Source organism: Drosophila gunungcola, unplaced genomic scaffold (genome assembly GCF_025200985.1).
Source record: "Drosophila gunungcola strain Sukarami unplaced genomic scaffold, Dgunungcola_SK_2 000001F, whole genome shotgun sequence".
In the NCBI taxonomy this organism is placed as follows: domain Eukaryota; kingdom Metazoa; phylum Arthropoda; class Insecta; order Diptera; family Drosophilidae; genus Drosophila; species Drosophila gunungcola.
The window spans coordinates 10,789,331-10,811,257 of record NW_026453197.1 but is presented as its reverse complement, the minus strand read 5'-3'; the positions used below and the strand labels follow the sequence as shown (position 1 = coordinate 10,811,257).

Below are 21,927 nucleotides of genomic sequence, written 5' to 3'. Positions count from 1 at the left end.
CTGTTTTCTGTTTATAGCGGAGAAAACTCTCAGTGAAGTGAGGAAAATGTCCCATAGTCTTGGCCTTGTTCTCTCCTCAAAAATGGCTCTCTGGCCGAGACGTGATAGCTCTCATTTTGGCTCTCTGTAAATGCACTAAATCATATTTGCTCTGGTTGCAGCTTTTAACACATCCCCCACCCTCTCGCCACACACACTCACATAAACTAACAAGCGCCCCACGCCCACTCGCCCACCTGCTCGTAAACAATTATGGCCGACGCCGTTGCGCTCTCCGCACGCACACACGCGAAATGGCTGCACACACATGTGTGTGGAAATAAATTCCCCACAAAACACTGCGAAGCAACAGCAACAAAATTACCCAAAATGGCTACACAGAAGCGTCGATCGCCCAATGAGCGTGCTGGTGTCGGTGTGGCCAGCTTTGTGTGAGAGTGTGGCCTTTTTTTTGGGTTTTACCATTTTATGTTATAAACAAATTTTTGAAATTATACCCAATGGTGACTATCAGCTTTTATTATTATTTTAAATGCCCCTCACAAAAGATACTGTTTTTTCAATTAAACAGACATAAATAATTGACTAAAGTATTAAAAACAACTGCATAAAATCTACAAATAATCAAAATAGCCAATAAACTGAAAGTACTATAAAATTTGGTTATGGTATTAGAGAACTGACAACTGGTCGTATACGTAATTTTTAATTCTTAATTTTTTTTAAAAATTTGTAAGACCATAGATTTTTGTGAAAAGCTAGCACTTGGATTAAGCTAAAAAAACAATAGACTTACATGTTTGGAAATTCCCATTACTTCCCATTGTCAGGACTACTTTTCTGACCCAGCATAAGCATCTACTACTAAACCATCGCTTCTACTACGCTTTTGTTTTCTCTCCGCTCCCACGCTAAAATTGCTGCCTCAGCAAAAAGCATGCGCACTCAGCAAAGAGTAGCGAACTAAAAACGTATGCTCTCTCTCTCCCTCTATGCTCGGCTCCAACTACCGCTCTTTCGCTCCCTGAAAGAGGAGCGCATGGCCTCGGACAACAACAAAAGCACACTTGTTGAAAATGAAAACGGCCCCAAGCCACAAAGAGCGAACTGGTTTTTCGGCGAGCGCGAAAACTAGTGAGCGAAAGAGCGCGAAGAGAGCGAGCGAAGCGTGCATGGCATGTTGTTTATAGATTTTTAGTCGAATTTCGGTTTTTCACGTTTAAAGTTCGAACGTGCGCTGAACGCACGGACTGCTGCGACCGGAGTGTTCTGTTGTGAGTGCGAAAGCGTAAATCGGCCTGGCGGAATTTCCACGGATATATATATATATTGGATGTACTTCGCCCAAAAATCGCCCATTTTTTGAATCGTTTTCGAGTGATCTTTGTGCTTTATCAAAATTAGACTGAGTTCAAAACAACGTTTATACACATGTGAAACAAAATTAACTAAGTGAGTAGCTAACTTTTGGATAGCCCCACGTTTCCGGAACCATCTAACGTACGTGCCTCATCATAAAACGCGCCCTCAACGAGGCATTCGAGCGAAACCACAAACCAAAAACGGCCAAGCCAAAGAAATATAAAAATTTATATGTATCTAACAAAGGAAACCCATAAATACATAACAAAAACCTATGCGTGAACCAACCACAAAAATATTTCCAAACAAGAAAGGAAAGTAAAGTGTAAATTCTTTTTACACACATATTTCGTGTGTATATAAATATTAAAACCAGCCGAGGCGGCAATTATAATACTTAATGAATTTATTGCACAATTAAAGCGAAGCCAACTAATAACAACAACAAATTAATATGCCACTGGCGTGAAAGTCACAACTCGACGCATGAGAGAGAAATCCCCCCTAGCGCCAACAGCACTGAATTATTAATGAAATCGAATTACAAACAAAGCCCAGCAAGCAGCAATAACGATTGCGAATCGGAATAAATAAAAAAACAAAATAAAAAAAAAACAAAAATTAAATAAATAATCATAAAGAAGTACACACATCAACAAGCGCCGCGGAACGTGGACGGCTTAATCAGCGAAAAGTCAGGCAGCTGGAAAATACTTTGCAGGCAAGGCGCAGGCGCAGGCGCCGCTTTTCACACGAGTTGGCAGCACACGCCACATAAATTGGCATTTACCGTTAAGCGCGCTGCCGTACTTTGCGGTCGGGGCAAGCAATAACAACAACCAGTCAACACCTCCACCGAACCACCAAAGAAAAGCCGTCAAAGTGGATTTAACAAATTATAATAAAATGCTGCAATCCAGCAATCATCATTATTTAAGGCCGGATTATATGACAGCTGCAGCTGCCCCAACAGCGGTAAGCCCCTCATCTCTGCTCCTTTTGTCTCCTTTTTGGGGGTATAATTCGCAAGGTGGTAATGCGGCAATCGGAAATTTATTGAATTTATCTGGTCTTATCGCTCAAATCAGGTCAGATTACTTTTTTTAGGCAAACCGACTTGATCCACTTAAGTTAGAAGGGTTACTGGGGAACTGGGGATTCCCCATATTTTAATACGCTTTTAACTCTATCCTATTAGCTATTTGACAGGTTATTCTTTATTTTCCTAACTTTTTTACTTTAATTTCCTAACAACTGGTTCTTATTCTTTGTATAGTTTCATTTTATTAATTTTGTATATTTATTATTATTATATAAAATTTGTTCACACTTTTAAAATTTTGTATGTATATTGCTCCAAAAACAATGTTTCATGATCATTGCAAATTTTTATTAATAAAAGAAAATGAGGCTCTTAAAAAATTGGTTCGTATGTCGCTTGAAACTGTTTATGAGGCGTTGCAAACTTCACACTTAATTCTCCACGCATTCCTTCACACAGTCAAACTTGCAGACTTAAAAGTTGTTTCACCTTGTCAAATTGGTTTACTTTACCTTTGAATTTTTAAGCATGACAAACCTTATAATGACTTGACATATGGATTAACTAAAAGGAATTCAAAAATCATCATGGTTAAAGGGTAGTAATACGAATAGTACAAATATTTGCAATAACACCCAATTCGCTCCACTCGATTATAAAACTTACAGCCATGAATAACAAACTATCGACATTCTGGACATCTGAAATAGATTGTCGAGCAATATTTCATAAATAATAAAAATGTCGACTGTGAAGCACTCGCCACAGGCGAAATATCCTAACCGAACAACCTCCTCTAAACTTCCAGAAGACTTTCGGCCATGTGCTCGCAAACGGAAATACATTCGGCGGAGGGGTAAAGGAAAATAGCGAGGTTCACAATCGTAGAACGATAAATTCTCCAATATCTGCACATAAAACTTATTTATGTTTGTTCACATTAAACTATGTAAATCTGTAGCCGAGTTGCCTCTGTCTGAAAGTGTTTAGAGAGTCGAGTCGAGTGCACCTCTGGAAATTGTATGCAAATTTATGGCGCGCCAAATTTGAATTTATAATGACAGAAAACAAATGCAGTTTCACACACACACACACACACACACAGACACAGTACCAGTGTTCGAGAAACTATGGCAGTTAATCAGAGTCAAAGTTGTTGTGGTCCCCATTACCCCCCTCTCACCTTATCCAAACTATCTCTCTTCGAACTGCCGTGTGAGAGCCATAAATTTTCATTTTAATTTGTTGAGCGCATTTTGTTCATAAAGAACGGAAGCAGTTTATGGCACCGGCACGATGAGTACATTCATTAACTGGGTAATTTGAAATAGCGTTTTCGGAGCTTACGTGATTTACGGATTTCGGTAAAGAGCCCCAGCCCAAGCCCCAACCCCATCACAAGCCAGCCAATCCTTCATATTGGTCGTGTGAAAGCTTTTCAGCAACGAGCCAAAATCCATAAATCAACGGATCGTATCTCAATACGCGGTCCATGATGAACTGGTTCCGGTGCCAAGTGACTGACAGATTCTATAAATCTCGGATTTATTTATAAGTCGGGCTTAAAGTTATGATTTACTATTTAGATCTTCTTTCTTTAACCCTAACTGCACAAATACTCGTATTAAAAATCATTTAAAAAGCTTTTTGCAGTTAAAAATAGATTGTATTAAGTAAATCAGATCTTTTTCTTCTTTTGTGCTTTATCTGAGATACTATCTGCGAACGTATAAATTATTCAATGATTAATGGCAGCTGTTTATAATTAATTATAATAAAATCAAATAAACTAAGCCTGACAGCTGTCAGTGTCATCATTTGTATATCTTTTATGTGGCGCCTCAGTCCATAAAAGCGGAGATGTACGTATATTGGATATACTGCGAGCGAAAATGAAAGAGAGATCTCCGAAGTGACTGTTGATAATTTGCTGTCACATGTTGAAAAATTACAAAACTTTTTGACCGAAAAAGGAAACGGCGTCGCAAAATGGAAATAAATGCGAGACTCCGAGCTATCTGTTGGGCAATAACTCAAAATCTGAACGTGAAAGTCAGTTCAGTTCAGTTTCAGTTCCAGTTCGGACGGGGCTCATGTCAGAGCTCAGAGCTTAACATGAGCTCAAGACCAGTCAGTTAAACTGACAGAGCGGCAGAAAAAGGTAAATAAAGTGCAAATGTCAGCTGACCGCAAACATCATTAATATAATTAAATGTGTCAGTCAAGCGGCCATTTATGCAGTCGGACGTTCATTTCAGTTAACCACACGCTGCCATCAAGTTTGGTTTGGCTTGGTTTGGGCTGGTTTGGGCCACCAAATAACCCAGCAACTTGTCTGCTCGGATGTGGCAGTTAAAGTGTGCGCTTAACATAACGGCTCTGTCTCAGGCTTTTCCCCTGGCGAATTTTCCCCTCAATGGGCCATTCTTTCGGCTTTGTGTTTGCGTGTGGCTCTAATTAAAGTGTCATCAACAGCAGAAATGCCATGCCAGCCAGCCAGTCAGTCAGCCAGTCAGCCAGTCAGCCAGCCAGCCAAGGCAACAACAAATGAGTCGAGCTGAGTTGTGTATGCTAGTGATAAATTGCCATGTCTAGAGCTGTCATGTTAATTTTTTGTACTCGCACACAAATAATAGTTTTTTGTCCAAAGTGTTAATTAATTCTTGGAACATTTTAAATATGTGAAAAGCGAAACAGACAACTGAAGTACAAGATATACAGCGGAATTGTTATGGCACTCTAATTGGGGTTGGGCTGGGTTAAAAGTCAATTTGCATCAAGCGTCCATTAAAGGGTTTAGCTCACATAAAAAATGTTTTATACCAACACAGTGAGCTTTTAACTTTCAGCTAACTATAAACTAAGGGATTGCCACCTATTTTTTAGGACAAGCTGTTAAAAATGTTAATAACTTTGTTGATATACTTGCCAACAAAAAAAATATATATTAAATTTGTTTAACTAAAAAAGAACCCTAAAGAAATATTATATTGAGTTCACTTAGGCTATAGTTTATAAAAACGCTATCAGAATTTAAAAATAAAGTATTAGTCACCCTTTCAATAATTAGCTTTCTTATCAAATTTCAAATAAACACACAACAAATCAGTAATCAACCATTCTGTGAATAACTTTGCTTGTAGAAATTGCACTGAACTAAAATAGCATCTTGTTGGATTATCAGCTAAGCACTTGGGTTTATAGAGTGATAAGAAACCGATTAAGAACGGACTTGAAAATAAACCTTCATGGAATCGATATATACTGCTGTTCATTAAGAAATATATGACTTTTTATGGTGGGATCATAAATTTAACGATCCAATTTCGTTAATAAGCGCCTATAAATATAAAGTAAGAAATAGAAAGAAGTAATAAAACTTCAACAGCAGCGTCCAACTCAATTTTACCATCCCGTGCCATAATTACTATTATTGCCTTTTGAGAGTACAATCAAACGGCATTTATCACTCGAAACTCGACTCAGCCCCATACAATCGTGCCAGCAACACCTCCGAGCCCCCCAATCCAAACTATAGTCATAACCATTCATGGAAAATATCATTTTGAAAACTAAATGCTTGCGTATGTACAAATTGAATGGGTGAAACTCAATGAATTCATTTAAATGCACGCGAGGCGGCAACTATGATAATGAATTGCAATCGCCGCTTAAACCGCAAAATAATAACCCGTTTTTTTCTCGGTTTGTGTTTTTTCTTCTATAGAGCTAAGTCGCGGCATTACAAATTATGGCCCGAGATAATCGATTTTGTGGAAGGGGACTGAAAAGGGGGCGAATGTGGGTTATAAAACAGTCAAAGTCAATAATCGTAAAATGCTCGAACAAATTAACCAATAAATTCATATAGAAGTAATCAAATTAATGTTCCCGCTGATAACTGTCAATTGCATTATCATCGTCACCATTAACAGCATCATGAGATGTGTCACAAGCTCAATTGCTGGCTTAAACGGGTCGGCCCAAGCTTAAAATGTATGCAAATGTAAAAAAAATACATAAAAAATAATCCAATACAGAGTAAGCAAATGAATTAAAGACAATTTAGGGTTAAATTATGGAAAGAATTATGACTTACGTTGTAAGATTTAGCTTGGCTGCAATTATGCCCAAGCAAATGCTTATGCCATCACCATGTGACAACCGCTGTTTATCTTGCCCATTTTCCCAAATTGGTTTTAAAGCCAAGGCACAAAGTGAAAACCCCATAATTCCCAGTGTCCAACGCAAAACGCTTGACCGTTACCGCGGCATTCTTAATGCCTGGTAATCCGGCGAAAATTAAATGGGCTTCAAATGGTATCAATCATTAAGTTGCTTACCACACAACACGGGGCGTATGAGTGATTGCCGTAAAATTGTGTATAAATATTAATCAGTTGGCCAGCCCAAAGCCCCTTACCAAACAGATCATTGGGCAAATAGGTCTTTCAGAGCTCAACAAACCATTTGACACTAAATGCACACAAATGGCTTTTGAAGCCCGAGCTGAAATTTCAAAAGAAATCACAAAGCATTCAAGAATAAATGTATATACATACATATTTATAAGTTGCTTTGTATGTAAAAGGGTACTCAAAAATGACTGACCAAAGGGGGGAAAACACACACACGGGAATGAATAAAAAAAGAAATAGGCTAAAAATGTAATGCTGATAAGCTCACAAAGCGGTCAAACTGGCGCCTTTTTCGGGGTCCGAGGAGCGGGCGACAAATTCAATCAAATCAACCCACTGAACGGGCGGAAAACAAATAAACAATCAATCTCAATCACATCAATTATGCGCTGAAACAACTTGTGAGCTATCAAAGCCCTCTTATCATCGGGTATTCCGTTTATTTCCGCTGCTTGTTTGGGTGACACTCTTTTCGGCTGTATATTTTTTATTTATTCTATCGCGATGTTAATCACTTTAATTGGCGCCACTTGAACGAGTCGCACTCTGTGTGAGTGTCTGATTGGTGTCCATTAATTTTGTGGCAGTCATTTGAAAGCGTTTCAAATTACTTTTCGTGTTGCAAGCTGGTCTCAATTTACACCAAGCCCCGAAAGTGAAAGTGAACGTTAAAGGCACTTTCAACCGATTGCGATAAGAAATTATGACCAAGTCGTCACACAAAGCAACAAAAGCCAAAAAAAAAAAAACAACAAAATTGATCATAAATTATCCGTAAGCATTATCGATTTAAATACTGGTGGGCAAGCCTTTCACAGAATGAGCTTTGGATTTTCTAACAAGCCAAAACTGGTATGTCAATTGCTATGATTGTTTAGCTAAAATTACAATTAATTAATTTTTTGACCAGAGAACTAAAATATGTAACTTAAGTCTTCAGAAAATCTATCCCCATTTTGTTGGATTTTATTTCTGCGCACAAAAACAATGAAATACGCCCCATCAACAAAAGAGGCGAAAAAGTTCATTTAAATACAAACTGACATGTGTCAAAGTGACACTTTTTGATTGCTACTCGGTTACAAATTTCTAGCTCTTCTTCGCTTTCGTTTTTCTCCGTTTTGTTGTATTTCGACTGCCGTTGACACTTTCCGAACCTTCCCACCTCCCCACCTCCCCACACATTTAGATGGACAGTGCTTGTGACACTTCAAGGCAAAAATGGCAAGGTTGAAATATACAAAACAGAAAAAAAAGAAAACGTATAGAGAAAATAAAATAAATTAAAGACACTGTCACAGTTTTTACTTTCCGATGACTTGAATGTCATGTCAAATGTCAAGTCAGAATAATATTCGTTTGACTTACGCAGGGAAACGTTGCTGACAGACTCATGAGCATTTGAAAATCGTTTATATAAATGACTAGATATTTTATTAAAATCATATGCCAAAATGTTAAAATTGAGCAAATTGCTAGTAGCTATGTGTTTGAAATTAAAATTTAAAATTGTTATTTGGGTTTGAATAGCATATTTTAGTTGAGCTTACACTTAAATGTGTTTACAATACAGAGATACAATTATAAGACAAATATTAGCCATAGAATTTTAGAATGTCTATTTCATAATCAATTAATAAGTCATATCGATAAAAAAAATTTTCAAACTGTGGTAATCAAAGTGCAACCATGCTAAATACTTTTTTATGGTCTTTGGAATTAAAATGGGGTAGGAAGTGCATCGAGGTGTTACAGAACAATGCGATGCACATCTCACGCCTTTTTGCAATTTTCCCAGGCTGGCAGTGTGCGTTATCACGTGTCAAATATCTTGCACCGAACAAAGGCTTTCCACACTTTTCGTGTGGGTAGCATCTTTATCGAGGGAATCGAACGGGGGGGCATACTGCCTCTGCCTATTCAAATTAGCTGAGCGAGAGTTGCGAATAAAATTTACCTACTGCAATTCATTTATTCAGCTGTCTCCGCTGTCTTTTTGGCTTGTCGCGCTGTCATTTCGGTGTACTTTTGCAAATAAAAAATACAACAAAATGTGCGCCCGTTTTTTTTTGTTTTCTTCGCTTATCGCAGCGAAAAAATCTAACGAAAGGGGAGATCCCCTGTTTGCCCGCCAACCCCCCTTCCACTGCCACTGCCATATGTTGTTGGTTGCATTGCTCGCGTTATTTGGCTCTATTTGCATATTTTCGCATTTTATTATGCAGACAGGCAGAAGGCTTTAGAGGGGCAAGGAAGGAGGGGAAGCGGAGAAGAGGCGTCAGCACGTCATTCAGTCGGAGTCGGACTCCCCTTCTGCCCAAATCCCCCTCGAAAATCCCACTGCTTTAGTATCGTTTTTTGGAATAGACAGGCCAAGTGCATTTTTTATTTGCGAATTGTATCTGCACAGAGGGAAAAATTAATGTGATGGTTTTTTTTGGTTTTGTTTTTATTTCAACATTCTAGTTTTAATGTCAGCATGATTAAATATATTCATTATTATACAAATTGTTTTAAGCTCGGTAAGCTTTGAACTCGTTTTCTTTGAACTCGGTTCTCAGAAAAATATTTTTTTTTATTTTTTTTTTCCAGCTGCTACAGGTGTTACCATATAAATTAGTGGACAGATAGCAATTTTACTTTACGTGATTGCACAATAACACGAAACTAAGAAATAGTTGAATACTCTTTTAATTTAAAACTAAAATATAAACTTTTCTGTGTACTGGTCAGGGTATAGGGGACGATGGGCCAACAGCTGTGCAACACAAAACTGTCAGATTGGCAGATCCGGCGCGAAGTGCTAAAATAGTGTAAGATCCCACTCTCTCTCTCTCTCTGTCTATCTATCTCTGCCTCTCTAGTCCCATCTCTTTCTGACTGTCAGAGCTGACTGGTAACGGAAGTGCAACAACAATTTGTTTTCTTTTACCAAGTTTTCAGAATGCCGTTTCTGTACCGCTATCTGTTGGACATGTACAGTGAAGAGTAGATATAGCTTAGATTGTTTAAAATAAAATTTCAGAGCAATAACAAAATTCATAAAAATTAAAAAAAAAAAAAAATAGAACCTAAAGCTCGACAGCGATTTAGATAATAAAAATTATTAAAACGAAATTGATTTAATTTCCCTTCCTGCTTTAGTAAGTCTGTTAAGTTAGACTGTAAAATATCCTTTCAATCTATCTGCGGAAATTAAAGAAAATGTCAAGAAACAAACATTTAATGGTGTTGTTAAAAAAATGCAAATCGGGCACCCAAGGGAGGAGGATAAAATGAGTTATGCCAAAACGAAGAGGCTACAAGTGCAACAGAAAACATAATCAGAAAGGGGCGTGGCGGGCAGGAGGGGAGGGATGCTGACAACACTTGTCAACGCAAACGTAGAGCGGCATAATTATAAATAACACGTAATTAACGCGATGCCAAATGCGAATGACACCTCCGAGCGAACATTTTGTGGGTCTGGGCGGGTCTGATCCGCATCTTCTGGCTCATCGTCATGCGACACACACTCCGAGAAATTAAGTATGATTTATGTTCCTTCGCACTTAACAGTAGTGCAAGCCGGACTAAGCGTTTACAAAATATTCCAATTTGAAATCCAATAAACAAAATTAGTTTCGTCCGAATAATCGAGTTCAAGTCCAATAAAGTAAAGTAAGTATACTACTTTTTTTTTAAATATTTAAATCGCCTGATAAGTTATCCAAATGTCATATTTAACTTGAATACTTTTTAGTCAGGACTATTCGAAAAGTGTATACCCCGCCGCATCGCGATACTTGTCGGTGGTTTTGGCATTTTGACAGGCGAGCCAAGGCAACAGCCAGCTGACAGGCAACAATGCCAGCGAGACACCAATAATACTGCATTTGCAGTGGACTAAAATAATAAAGTGTCGTTGGATTCATTATGCGATCGCGATGGAGACGAACGCATCAGGTGTGAGGGGGGAAATTTCATTAACGCTGACAACTTGAAATGCTAATTATTGTCAAATTAATTTAGTCAGCTGTCAGCTTAAAGATTTTTCTTAATAAAAATAAAATCTGAAAAAAATGAGCGACAAACACGGCGCGGATCAGTCGGAAAGTAGGAATTAATGAATGCCGCATGTGGGCACAGGCATTCAATTCACTTGACAGCAATGACAGACACCTTTTGCTTGGCTTTATGCTAATTTGCCAGGCCAACAGCTGCCGCCGCACAGTCACGTATATACGAATTCCGCTAAATGAGGGGAATAAAGTATCGAAATTATTGTTCTTGATGAACAACAAAGATTTGTGGTGAAATAATCGGATGTGAGTGTGTGCTCGAGGGAAAGGAAGAGGGAATGCTACATTAAAATTCTGTGAACTTCTCATGATCCAGTTTGAGGTGCCAAGCCGTATGCACACAGTTTAGTGAACAGTCTTTATATATTAAACGAGATGACAGCTAATGGGTTTCTCAGAAGCAAAACAATATTTGTTTTCAGTATTTTCTTAAGTATTTGTAAACATAAGCAAATCTAAACAAATCAAAATAAATCGGTTTTGTTAAATAAGTTAATCAAAATTCTAAATTGATTTATATGTTGATTAAATCCTTATAATGTGCTGAAATTAAGTAGCATTGTTGTTTGAGGCATAATCTCAAAAAGAGAGATAATAGTCAAATAAATGAGATAAAATAAGTGCTCACTTATCCGGTTCAGTCATTCACAAAGAATTCAAAAAATAAATAATTATGTATGTCATAATAACAATGAACCGCGTTTGCATAACCCTCACAGCTGTGAATATCTTTATTTATTTACGCATACGTATTTATATATATTTATATATATTTTATTTTCGTACACCATATTTGGCCTGTGTTTTTGTTGCGGGAGGAAGTACAGCCCGTCATAAAGTAACGCCCACGTTGACGCATTCCATCACAATGCTGGACAGAGGCTGGCAGGTGACAGGCGCACGTTGCGTATGATTGATAAGCACGTTGTCCAAATTATAGATACAGAGGGTACCGAGCTACACAGATAGAGATGGCGAGAATTGAAAAAATAAACACCATTAAGCTGAGGCAACTGCGCCAAACTACAAGCAACCTTGAAAGGCCTCATCTTCGAGTCGCATTTTATTTGTGTGTTTGGTGTTTTGCTCTGCTGCCACATGAGTGATGAGCGAAATAATGGAATATGCCAATTGGCGCTGACATCAATAACAAGAAAAAAACACATTAGACAGACAGAGGGAAGTGAGATTAAGTGATAGATCTGCAAAAGAGCATTGGCTTGTTGAATTTTTCTCTCATTCTGTGGCAATTAATTTGGCTTAAGGCTATGGGGTTAATTGTATTGTGCATACGCACTGTGTTACCCACCGACATTGATGTAGCACCTAGAAAAATTTAGGGTTGGTTATTAAAAAGGCTATTGAACCCAATATACAACATTATTTTTGGTGCAATAGCTTCAGAAGGAATTCTGTTCTGATCTACTCAAACAGTTTTTTAAATTCTCAACCCCAAAATGTCAACGGACTACACATTTTGCTCTATTTTAAGCCCCAAATATTTATTCTCATCCCCCTAATTACTCAAATCGCTTTTGTTTCCTAATTTGACTCACCCACCTGGGCAACTAAATAAACCCCACCTGACAAAAGATAAACAAAATATTCGCCATGCAAATAGAAAAACTAACAACAACCAAGTAATTTGCACAGAAACACCGAAAAACAAAAACAAAAAAACGACAAAGATAAGTAAACAAAACAAAAAAGCGAGGAATGCGGCGACGAAAAACAAATGTTTGCATACACAGCTCTGGAAGCCAAAACGACCAAAAAAAACTGAAAAAAAAGGCCAACTGTAGAAAATGCAGCAACAGCAGCGAAGCAATAACAACTGCCAACTGACAACTAAATAGACACGTAATGTTGACAAAAGTCTGACATGAAATCTAACAGAGAAACAAGACACGACCCCAGCCAAGTTTTCCGAGAGGCCCCATAGAGTGGTGGTAGAGGGTTAAAGGGGGGCACTACCGCTCCAAATGAAAGAAAGAGTGACACATGAAAATGGCATTAATGTGTCACTCAAAGTGCACCCAGCAACTGCAGCAGCAGCAGCAGCAGCAGCAGCAAGCCACTGTGACAATTGCAATGATATGGCTGACAGTCGGGGACTCATGCAACGTCTAAAATTGCAACATTGTCTAACGCCAAGTGCTCTTCACCGACGGTGGCAACTCTATGCATTGCATTGCATTGCCACATGCCATATAGTCGGGTAGTCAGAAAGTGAGATAGTCAGATTGCCAGAGTAGTCGAGTGCCAGGGATGGCCTCGTCGGATCTCGGCTTTATTTGATATTTGCTATTTGCTATCTACTATTTGTTTGCCTCGTCCTCTCTGCTCTGCTGCTCTGTTGGCCCGCGTTTGACAGTCAAATGACGCTGTCGGTTGTCAATATGACAAGTGTCAGTTGTGCGGCAGTTGACAGTTAATGTGACAGCGTTTTGTGTTTCTCTTATTGCCATGCCGGCTGAAAATAAACCAACAGGCATATTGAATTGCAGTTGCGGCCGGTACTGTCTGGGGAGGTTTTATGGGGTAAGACCAATGAAATGGGGTTACAATTGACTGAAGGGGCTAACAATTTGTGACCTTTGGCGTGTGTTTTGATTCCTTAAGGGGACAAGCCATCCTGGAAACCAAAATTGTTGACATCTCAATTCTTTTTATAAAAAAAAATGTAATGGTAAGACTTTTACACCTTTTTAAAAAATTATTCTTAATAAATTTTCTTTAACCATTTTATAAATTGTAATTATTAATACATCAATTATTAAAATCCGTAAAAGACAAATTTATGAAAATTTTTAAATGAAAAAAAAATGGTTACAAATATGGAAATAAATAAATTTTTTTTATTTCCTAATATTTTAGGGCTCATTAAGTTTTATATTTAGGAAGCAGCTAATTTTCACATAACTCCCAATTTCGACTGCCCTCCCTACAATATCACAGCTCTAGATGAATCATTTAATTCAACTTGGGCCCAAAGCCCTTAATATTTTTATAGCCATTTATGCAAATTTTTCTTATACATTTATATTTGTTCTTCTTGTACCCAGGCAAGCAAAATTTATTATCACCCAAACGAAAAAAAAATGTATATAAGTAAGCGTATACAAAAAGGTGTTAACAGGCTGAATGATATAATATACAAGCATAATATGTATAACGACAGAGTACCCACTCCCAATGTTATAAGCGATATGGGATAGAAAGAGAAGGGGCCGTAAGAAAAGAAAGAGAGGAAAATACAAAGTCTGCATAAAGTTTTATACCATTTTTATCGCTTATTTTATAATTCCCCAGCAAAATTGCAAGGGCGTCTTAAAAAACTGAACCAGGGGCTGGGTTTGGCTTGGATTTGGGAATGGGGATGGGTTTGGGTTTGGGTTTGGGGGAAAGGTCTGCTAAAGACGTTGCCTTTGGCTTATGCAAAGCGTCGTCGACGATGGCGGCGGCACACAATTTCCGCTTTTTATGCTTATCCTGTAATTCATATTTATAGCAGCTATTTCTGTATCGTAATGTGTGCGAGGGAAAGAAATTTCCTGAGCCGCTGAATCTTGAAAATTGCATTTTACAAAATATTGCCAGCAAAATGTGGTCCAACGAGAAAGAGAAGTGGCGACTGAATAGATCTCAAAGTCCATTATAGATAACTTTTATTGCTGTGGACTATCAAATAAATCTAATATCTTACAAGCCACATAAGTAACATAATATTAAAGCTACTTTACTTTAATTTCCCCGAAAATAAACCTCGTAAATAATAATTGAAGAGTACTCTCTTTCAATCAAATCACAATACCCTACAAAAAGCAACACCTTTCGGCAAAGCTTCAAAAGTGAATCGATCAAAAGTTTCAATTTGAGAAGCAACAAGCCAAAGTCAACAATTCAACTTGTCTGTTACCAACTTACGTTGTATGACCCTCCTCGTTCCAACCCGAATTAAACTTGGCTGTCATGTCATTGTTTCACGAACAACAAAAAAAAAACGATGCATACAAAGTTTCAGCATTTTGTTTGTCATATTAACATAAAGTATGATTTTTCAAGGGCCCTTCAAGTGCGTGAGCCACACTCTTTTCCCTTCGACCTCATCCCTTGCTCAACCCAAAAGCTTCGCGTGCCGCTTTTATTTGTTTATAATTTACTTACTTTTATTTACCAAAGACTCTTTTATTGTTTCAAGTCTACGTGCGATGATGACTTAAGTATGTCGATGTGTCACACTTCTCAAATGTTGAGTGTATTCAAGGGGTTGGCGGGGAAGTAGCTTAGGGCACTATAAAATAGTTTGACACATTTAGCTTTTCTTGTTAATTTGTATAATACTTGAGGCATTTGTTTGTGACACTTGTGTGAAATGTTAAGCAAATAACTTTAGCAGCGTGATGATAAATGGTTGCTATGGTTAGGATCATAGCGGACCAATTTACAAACCATTTTAAACGGTAGGTTTAAAAAAACTCTTCCTCTAAGGAAGTTAATTTACAGATAGCATAATTTAATAAATAATTTACTTTATATCAGTAGTGTGGTAAACCATTTTCCAACTCAAATCCTGGTCTAGGTGTCACAGGCCATGCCTTTTCTCACATACCCAACTCTACACACCTTTAAAATAAAATTAGCATTAAAAATATGTACACAAACGATAATAAATCAAATCACGACAGCTGAGTGTGTTTAGTTCAAAGTGTCTAATTAAATTATACGCATTTAACAAGCGGCTGTGACTTGATTGTGCAAAGGCATAACTAAATGCATTTCAGTTGAGGTTTCATTTCCAACTTGCTCAGCCATGACTACTGTTGTTGTCGTAGTCACTTGTTTTTATTGCCGTACTCAGGTTGTTGTTTGCTTACCTTGTTAGTGTCGATGTTTTGTATACACATTTTTCACAAGGTGTAACATTTTAATTATCACAATACTTGTAATTTATAAGTATTACGTTTTTTCGTCTTTTTTATATTCCATTTGCTTTTAGGAGCTAATTAAGTGTTAAAAATAAGTATTTTTCATAGTTATATAGTCTCAAATTTTAGCATGTTCATAAAAAAAACGTTCAATACCATATAATAACAATTTTCGATAGGCTAAGTCACACTACAGTGGAAGTTGATTTGTATAATTACCCACAACTTGGCCTCAATTATTATACGAACAGGTCAGAGACAGAGTAATAATTCCATTTCGCTCCGCACAAGTCAATTGACGTTCACATATATGTATAAATTAAATATATCTACGATTTATGAAGCTATTGTCCAATCGTAAATTAAACAAGCCCCATATGGCTCATTCTATCTGCACAAATGTACATACTTTCATGCGGCTGGAGCTGGGAAATATTTATAAACTAAATCACAAACAAAACACAAAATGTGCGACACGAATATGCGTAATACCGAAAATCAATACGGAAACTTTATCAACATGATAATAAATTATGACTAATTGTGCTAAAAACGAGACGAATGGGGTGAGTTCTGTCCGCCCCTCTGTTTGCGCCAATAATTAATAAACTGTTGATGAGGAGTGGGATTTGAGGGGGGAGGTGGGCCTTTGGGTATATCCACACAAATTCAAATCGAATAAATATAAAGAGGCCATACAATTGGTTGACTAAGGTTATACGCTGTGTTTTTTATTTCAAAGTATGAATGGGTTGTTAGTAAGGAATAAAAAAAGAATGTGAAAATACAGAAAGTAATATTTAAATTAATATTTCAGAAGTTATATTATATCTTAATAAGATATCACTTTAATCTCAGCTCATATTAACCTAATAAGTCTTTTTAAATTACCATTGACCAAAAAAAAGGAAAATTTAAAAGCAGATGTAAATTTATCTTAACCAAACCCAAAATTAATTTTAATAAATAAAAACAAGAGTTTTAATGTAAATACCTTTCTTATTGAGACCAAACAGTCTTTACATTCTTTCCGTTTAATAATCCCCTGAACAAAAAATGATTGTTACTCCTTTCATGAGCACACACAAGCACTCTGATTACAGGGCATCCAAAGTACTCTTAAGTACCGATAAGAAATTTTGCCATTTTTACAATAGTATCATAATAATTTATGGCGGCCCATTGAGTGTTATAAAAGCTTCAATATTTTGTAGTTTACGACTTGCGCCAGTTGGGCATAAGCGTAATTACGTTGGCATACATACATACTATACACACAGTGAATGTACGTCATTATTTTCGATGTGGCTCTGTGGGTGTGTGTGTATGGATTGTAGTTGGGCGATGAGTTATGAACGTTCAACTCTCGCCTCAGTTTCGGGTTTTCCCTTTCCGCTTTTCCTCCTTCCTCTTCCTCTTCTTCTTCTGGCCATAATTTATGGCATGCGGCGAAATGGATTTTATTGCAAAAACCGTGTTTCGTGTTTATGGCATAAACTGTGAGTGGGCAATATTCATTTCATTTATGTGTACTTATAAGTTATAACTACGATCGCCTGCAATTGCAGCTTGTGTGTCGGCACTCATTCGATCCCGTTTTGTACTACTCAATCGGTAATTTTCACTCTCATGGCTCTAAATGCTGATATATACGATCGTTTTATAAGCCTACTAAAAATAGAATGGTTGACATTACCCAATAATCATAACACGAGGAACTCAATTGATAAGCAATAAGCATAAAGTCATCCACAATATCGGTTTTTTTTTTTTTAAAAACTTTCCATTGCCTTTTTTTATTTTTTTTAATATATGTTGTATTTATAAAATAATAAGCAGTTTTTGTGTTCAGATTGAAGACATCAAAAGCTCACATTTCCCCAATTAAATAAATACCAAAATTAAATTGATCACATAAAACCATTATTTAATTAATTGTAAAAAGCTTTTGTCCTTCAATTAAATGCCTTAAATTTCTATAGTATTTTATAAAGCCTTCCAAACTCAACCCCATTTGTAGAACACCACCACTATCTCACACATAACTTTGGCACTTGTTTATTGCTCAATATATCACAAATGGCTAATAATTTCATTAGCCTAATTGCTCAATTGGAAATGGTCATAAAACCCGATGAACGCTGATTACATTTTATTAATATGAGCTGTGCATATAATTATAGGAAACGAGTGAGATGGATTAAGTTTAGTAAACGAAGCAATTTGATTAAGCAAATAAATTATTTCATGATTTACAGAAGTTTGCAATGGAATTTAAAGTAGTTTGTTTCGTTCGGAAATTTTGTTTAAAGTTGTTTATACTTCTAAAAATAAAAGTCAGCCCACAAAATTTGTCAACGATACGCCCTTTATGTTTTATTTGTGCCCTCGAACCAAATAAACAAACACTCCCAAGGGTGTAGTTCGAATTTTTCCAGCACCACATTGGCATCATTAAATTAATGTGTTTCTATATCTTGCCGTTCGACTTTTTTTTGGCAAACATTTTAATAGCCTCATAATTCCCTTTATTTTGTTGTGGGATTATAAATATTTATGGCCGCAGGCCTGTTATTTATGTCGCCCAAAAAAGGGCAAGAAATGGCGTTGCACGAGTGTTTCACGATCGCACCAGTTTTGTGGCGAAAGATAAAGATCTGGGGCAGAGTCGGCCAAAGAAGTGTTTGCCGAACAAAGTAGAGGCAAAGACAATAAGGCGGAGATCTTATCGGCGGTGCACAAAACGCACGATATCTGAGACAAACGCAGTGTACTGATATACCCTCTTATTCGTTTCTTTCTTTTTTTCTTTCGTTTTGCCCAGCAGCTGGACAACAAAAGCAGTCCGTTGGCGCTATTGGCCCAAACATGCAGCGCCATCGGAGCGGATACCACAAACCCCAAGCTGCTGGCGGCCAACATCGAGAAGTCCACAAAGCAACTGCAACACCAGCCCAAGGGATCCAATGGCGGTGGAGGTGGCGGCGGGGGTGTAGGATCCTTTGGCCTGGGCCAGCAGATATCAACGGATGGCAGTGCACGCGATAAATCCTCACCCGTTAGCAGTCATTCATCCAGCGTCAGCACCGGCTCCGTGGAGCAGCAGCAGCTGCCTCCCGCCCACGGCAGCAAGCCGACCCCCACAACCTTTAAGCCCTACGAGCCCAACAACAACATCAGCATTAGCAACAGCATCGGCATCGGCATCGGCAACATAACCACGGCCGCCGATTGCGGCGCCACAAATCTCAGTAGCAACTGTAGTAGTGCCGGCGGACAGAGGGTGCGGACCCCCAAATCGACTTCAAATGGAGGTGGTCATGGCCAGCGGTGCGACTCGAACCAAAGTGCCAGCTCGCAGCGAGAATCGCCGACAGCTGCTGGCAGTCTCAGGAGGACGCCCACCTCGGGCAGTGCCGCCCAGCTGAACGGCAGTCCTGGCCTTCAGCCCACCGCCTCGTCCTCCTCCTCGACGCCCGGTCGCAGCAATTCCAAAGAGTCGGCCACAATGCACAGTCCCAGTGCAGCGGCAGCAGCGGCGGCGGCAGCAGCGGCCCAAATAGCCAGCTCAAATCGCCTGCAGGAGGCCGCTCTGGCCGCCGCCAAGGAGGCCAGCTATGTGAAGGCCCTGCACGCGGCCAGCCAACAGGGATCCGCATCTGCAGCCTATTATCCGCCCGGTGAGTGCAACCAATTGCGTAATGCAAATGCATTTTCGGAACGGCAGGGATTACTATACCCACACTGATAAAAAAAATTACATCTATGTCAATTCATTTAATTACCCCTTTGATTTTTATTCATAACGGTTTTTTGATTTTATTAGAACTTATTTTTTCCATATTTCATTTGACTATTTTTGCCATAGATTTAATTTTCTTAGACCATATTAAACTTAAATATAATGCGTGTACCCATTTTTAATCAATTGCATTCCTAATTAGTAAATTAAAAGTGTTTTATATAAGGAATTTGTACTGAAATAAAAGTTAATATTTTAGTTTTAATAGCGAGATTTTTTTTTTCTGATATCCAGTTCCACACCAAACCCCTATGTATTGTTTTAATTAACCTTTATAAAAATTTATTAAAGTGAACATCTTAAAAAGGATCCGTGAATGCTGATCCTTAAACAACTTTCATGAACTAACATAACATAGTATGTTCGTTTTGAAGGGACTTAACTTTTATTTTTATTTCACTATAAGCAAATATCCAAGATTGCTTACTTACCAATTCCAATACAATCGCCTTTCAGGTTACGGTAGCCCCTATTCCATGGACCTGATGACAGCCAGTTCCCTGATGTCACCTCACCACGCCATGTTCAAGGCATCGGCGATGAATCCGTATCTGAACTACGCCCGGATGAAGGGCCTCACGGAGCAATCGATGATGGCGGCCACGCCGAACGTGTGCCGCGATCCCTACTGCACGGGATGTCCGGCCAGTCCGCACTACATCAACAAGGCGGCAGGTCAGCCGTGTCCGGCAGGCTGTCCGCAGTGCGAGGCGGGCAACGGTGGTCGCGACGGCAGTGCTGGCAAGTCCGGCGGATCGCAGGGTCAGTCCGGATCCTCGAGTGCGGCGGCAGCGGCGGCGGCAGCGGCGGCTGCCTCCTCGTACCACGCCCAGTTGGCCGCTTTGGCCGCCGCCTCCCAGATGCCGTACGTGTGCTCGTGGATCGGCAGCGATGCCGCCTACTGCGGCAAGCGGTTCGGCACCTCCGACGACCTGTTCCAGCATCTGCGCACCCACACGGCCTCCGTTCCGGATGCGGTACTGAGTGCAGCGGCCGCCGGCGGCATACCGCCCAACCATCCGTTGTTCCAGCGCACCTACCCCACACCGCCGCTGAGTCCGCTGTCGGCGGCCCGCTATCACCCGTACGGGAAGCCATCGATGCTGCCACCCTCGTTGGCGCCACCCGGCATGCCCGGCCTGCCCCCGCATCCGGCCCTGGCCCAGTACTTTGCGCCCTACTCGTTATACGGGCCCAGGATGGGGTCCTCGCATCCATAGTAGACCGATCCTGATCCTGATCCTGGTTCAGTCCTTCAGGCCCTCAGTCAAAACCATAATTTCTGTTGAGTCGTCGTCGTCGTCTCTCTATGTGTTTTTGATTTTCGGTGTATATGACTCACTCGTGAAACGAAAAGCTAGTGATCTAATGTACTGTAGTTACATACAAATGTGTTTACAATTTAGCTTAAGGAGTCTAGCGTCTAGATATTAACATATATATATATATATACTTATATCTGATTATCGATGATATATAATGCAGCACAGCAAATATCGCTCGTCCTTTGTGTGTCTGTGTGTTTTGTGGTTGCTACCTAAACGCATATGGTAGTCTTAATATTATTTATTATATTCAAGCGAAACAGAATTACAGAATTAACGAAATGAAAAGATTGTCCAAAAACTTAAAGTTGTAAAATTCTTGTAAAATATATATATACGAGTAACTGCTTATAATTAATTCTATACATACCTATACATAAATGTGTAATTATGAACAATATTTTAATGTTCAATTAAGTCACTACAAAGAAATCAATAAATCAAAGAAAATTAAATACCAAAACAGTTTTCTCTTTTATACTTTTGCAAGGGGGATTAGTAATAAATAAAATAATCTGATGGTTAGTTATCCATATAACATGGTATGGTATTTGTTGTGCATATGATTCCGTATTTAAGTCCTCAAATTGAAACAAGTCCACCAAACAGCTCAACATCCTACAATTATCTCGTTTTAAAAGTTCAATCTGCTCTTTTCCTTGACTTCCTGTTCATTATTCAGGGAAAACTGTCACAAACAGTTGGCTGCAGACCAAACCAGATGCCTAAAACCGTATCGGAAAAGCTTTAAGTCATGGCCAAAAGGCAAACAAGACCAAGACCGAACCAAATATATATGTAAACGTATCCATTGGCTCACAAATCATAACATTTCGGTTACGTTTGCCGCTAAATTATACCAGCCGAGCTACTGGAATAGCTACTGCTACACACACACACACACGAAATGGCAGTAAATCAAATTTTATATTTCCCCAAAAAAGAAGTCGAGGTGGGAAGTGGAAAGTGGGCAGTGGGTAGTGGGTAGT

General features: G+C 38.7%; 1 protein-coding gene across 2 annotated transcripts; it reads left to right on the top strand.

Annotated features, from left to right (window-relative positions):
• The first annotated feature begins 1,185 nt into the window (after positions 1–1,185).
• Positions 1,186–21,401, top strand: LOC128262716 (zinc finger protein Elbow). 2 transcript variants are annotated; one of them, XM_052997163.1, is made up of 3 exons: positions 1,186–2,337; positions 18,639–19,491; positions 20,070–21,401. In XM_052997163.1, exons 1-3 carry the CDS (start codon positions 2,269–2,271, stop codon positions 20,831–20,833), a joined length of 1,686 nt encoding a protein of 561 aa, XP_052853123.1. In that variant the 5' UTR covers positions 1,186–2,268; the 3' UTR covers positions 20,834–21,401. The 2 variants fall into 2 exon arrangements, with proteins under 2 accessions (XP_052853123.1, XP_052853122.1); XM_052997162.1 differs by having other exon boundaries at positions 18,636–19,491.
• Positions 21,402–21,927: the final 526 nt, after the last annotated feature.

What these genes read in the sequence shown, in the direction of transcription:
- LOC128262716 (XM_052997162.1), top strand. Translation starts at nt 2,269, where the DNA reads ATGCTGCAATCCAGCAATCATCATTATTTAAGGCCGGATTATATGACA. An exon ending in CTGCAGCTGCCCCAACAGCG is followed by an intron (nt 2,338 to 18,635) that starts GTAAGCCCCTCA and finishes CGTTTTGCCCAG; the next exon opens with CAGCTGGACAACAAAAGCAG. An exon ending in TGCAGCCTATTATCCGCCCG is followed by an intron (nt 19,492 to 20,069) that starts GTGAGTGCAACC and finishes ATCGCCTTTCAG; the next exon opens with GTTACGGTAGCCCCTATTCC.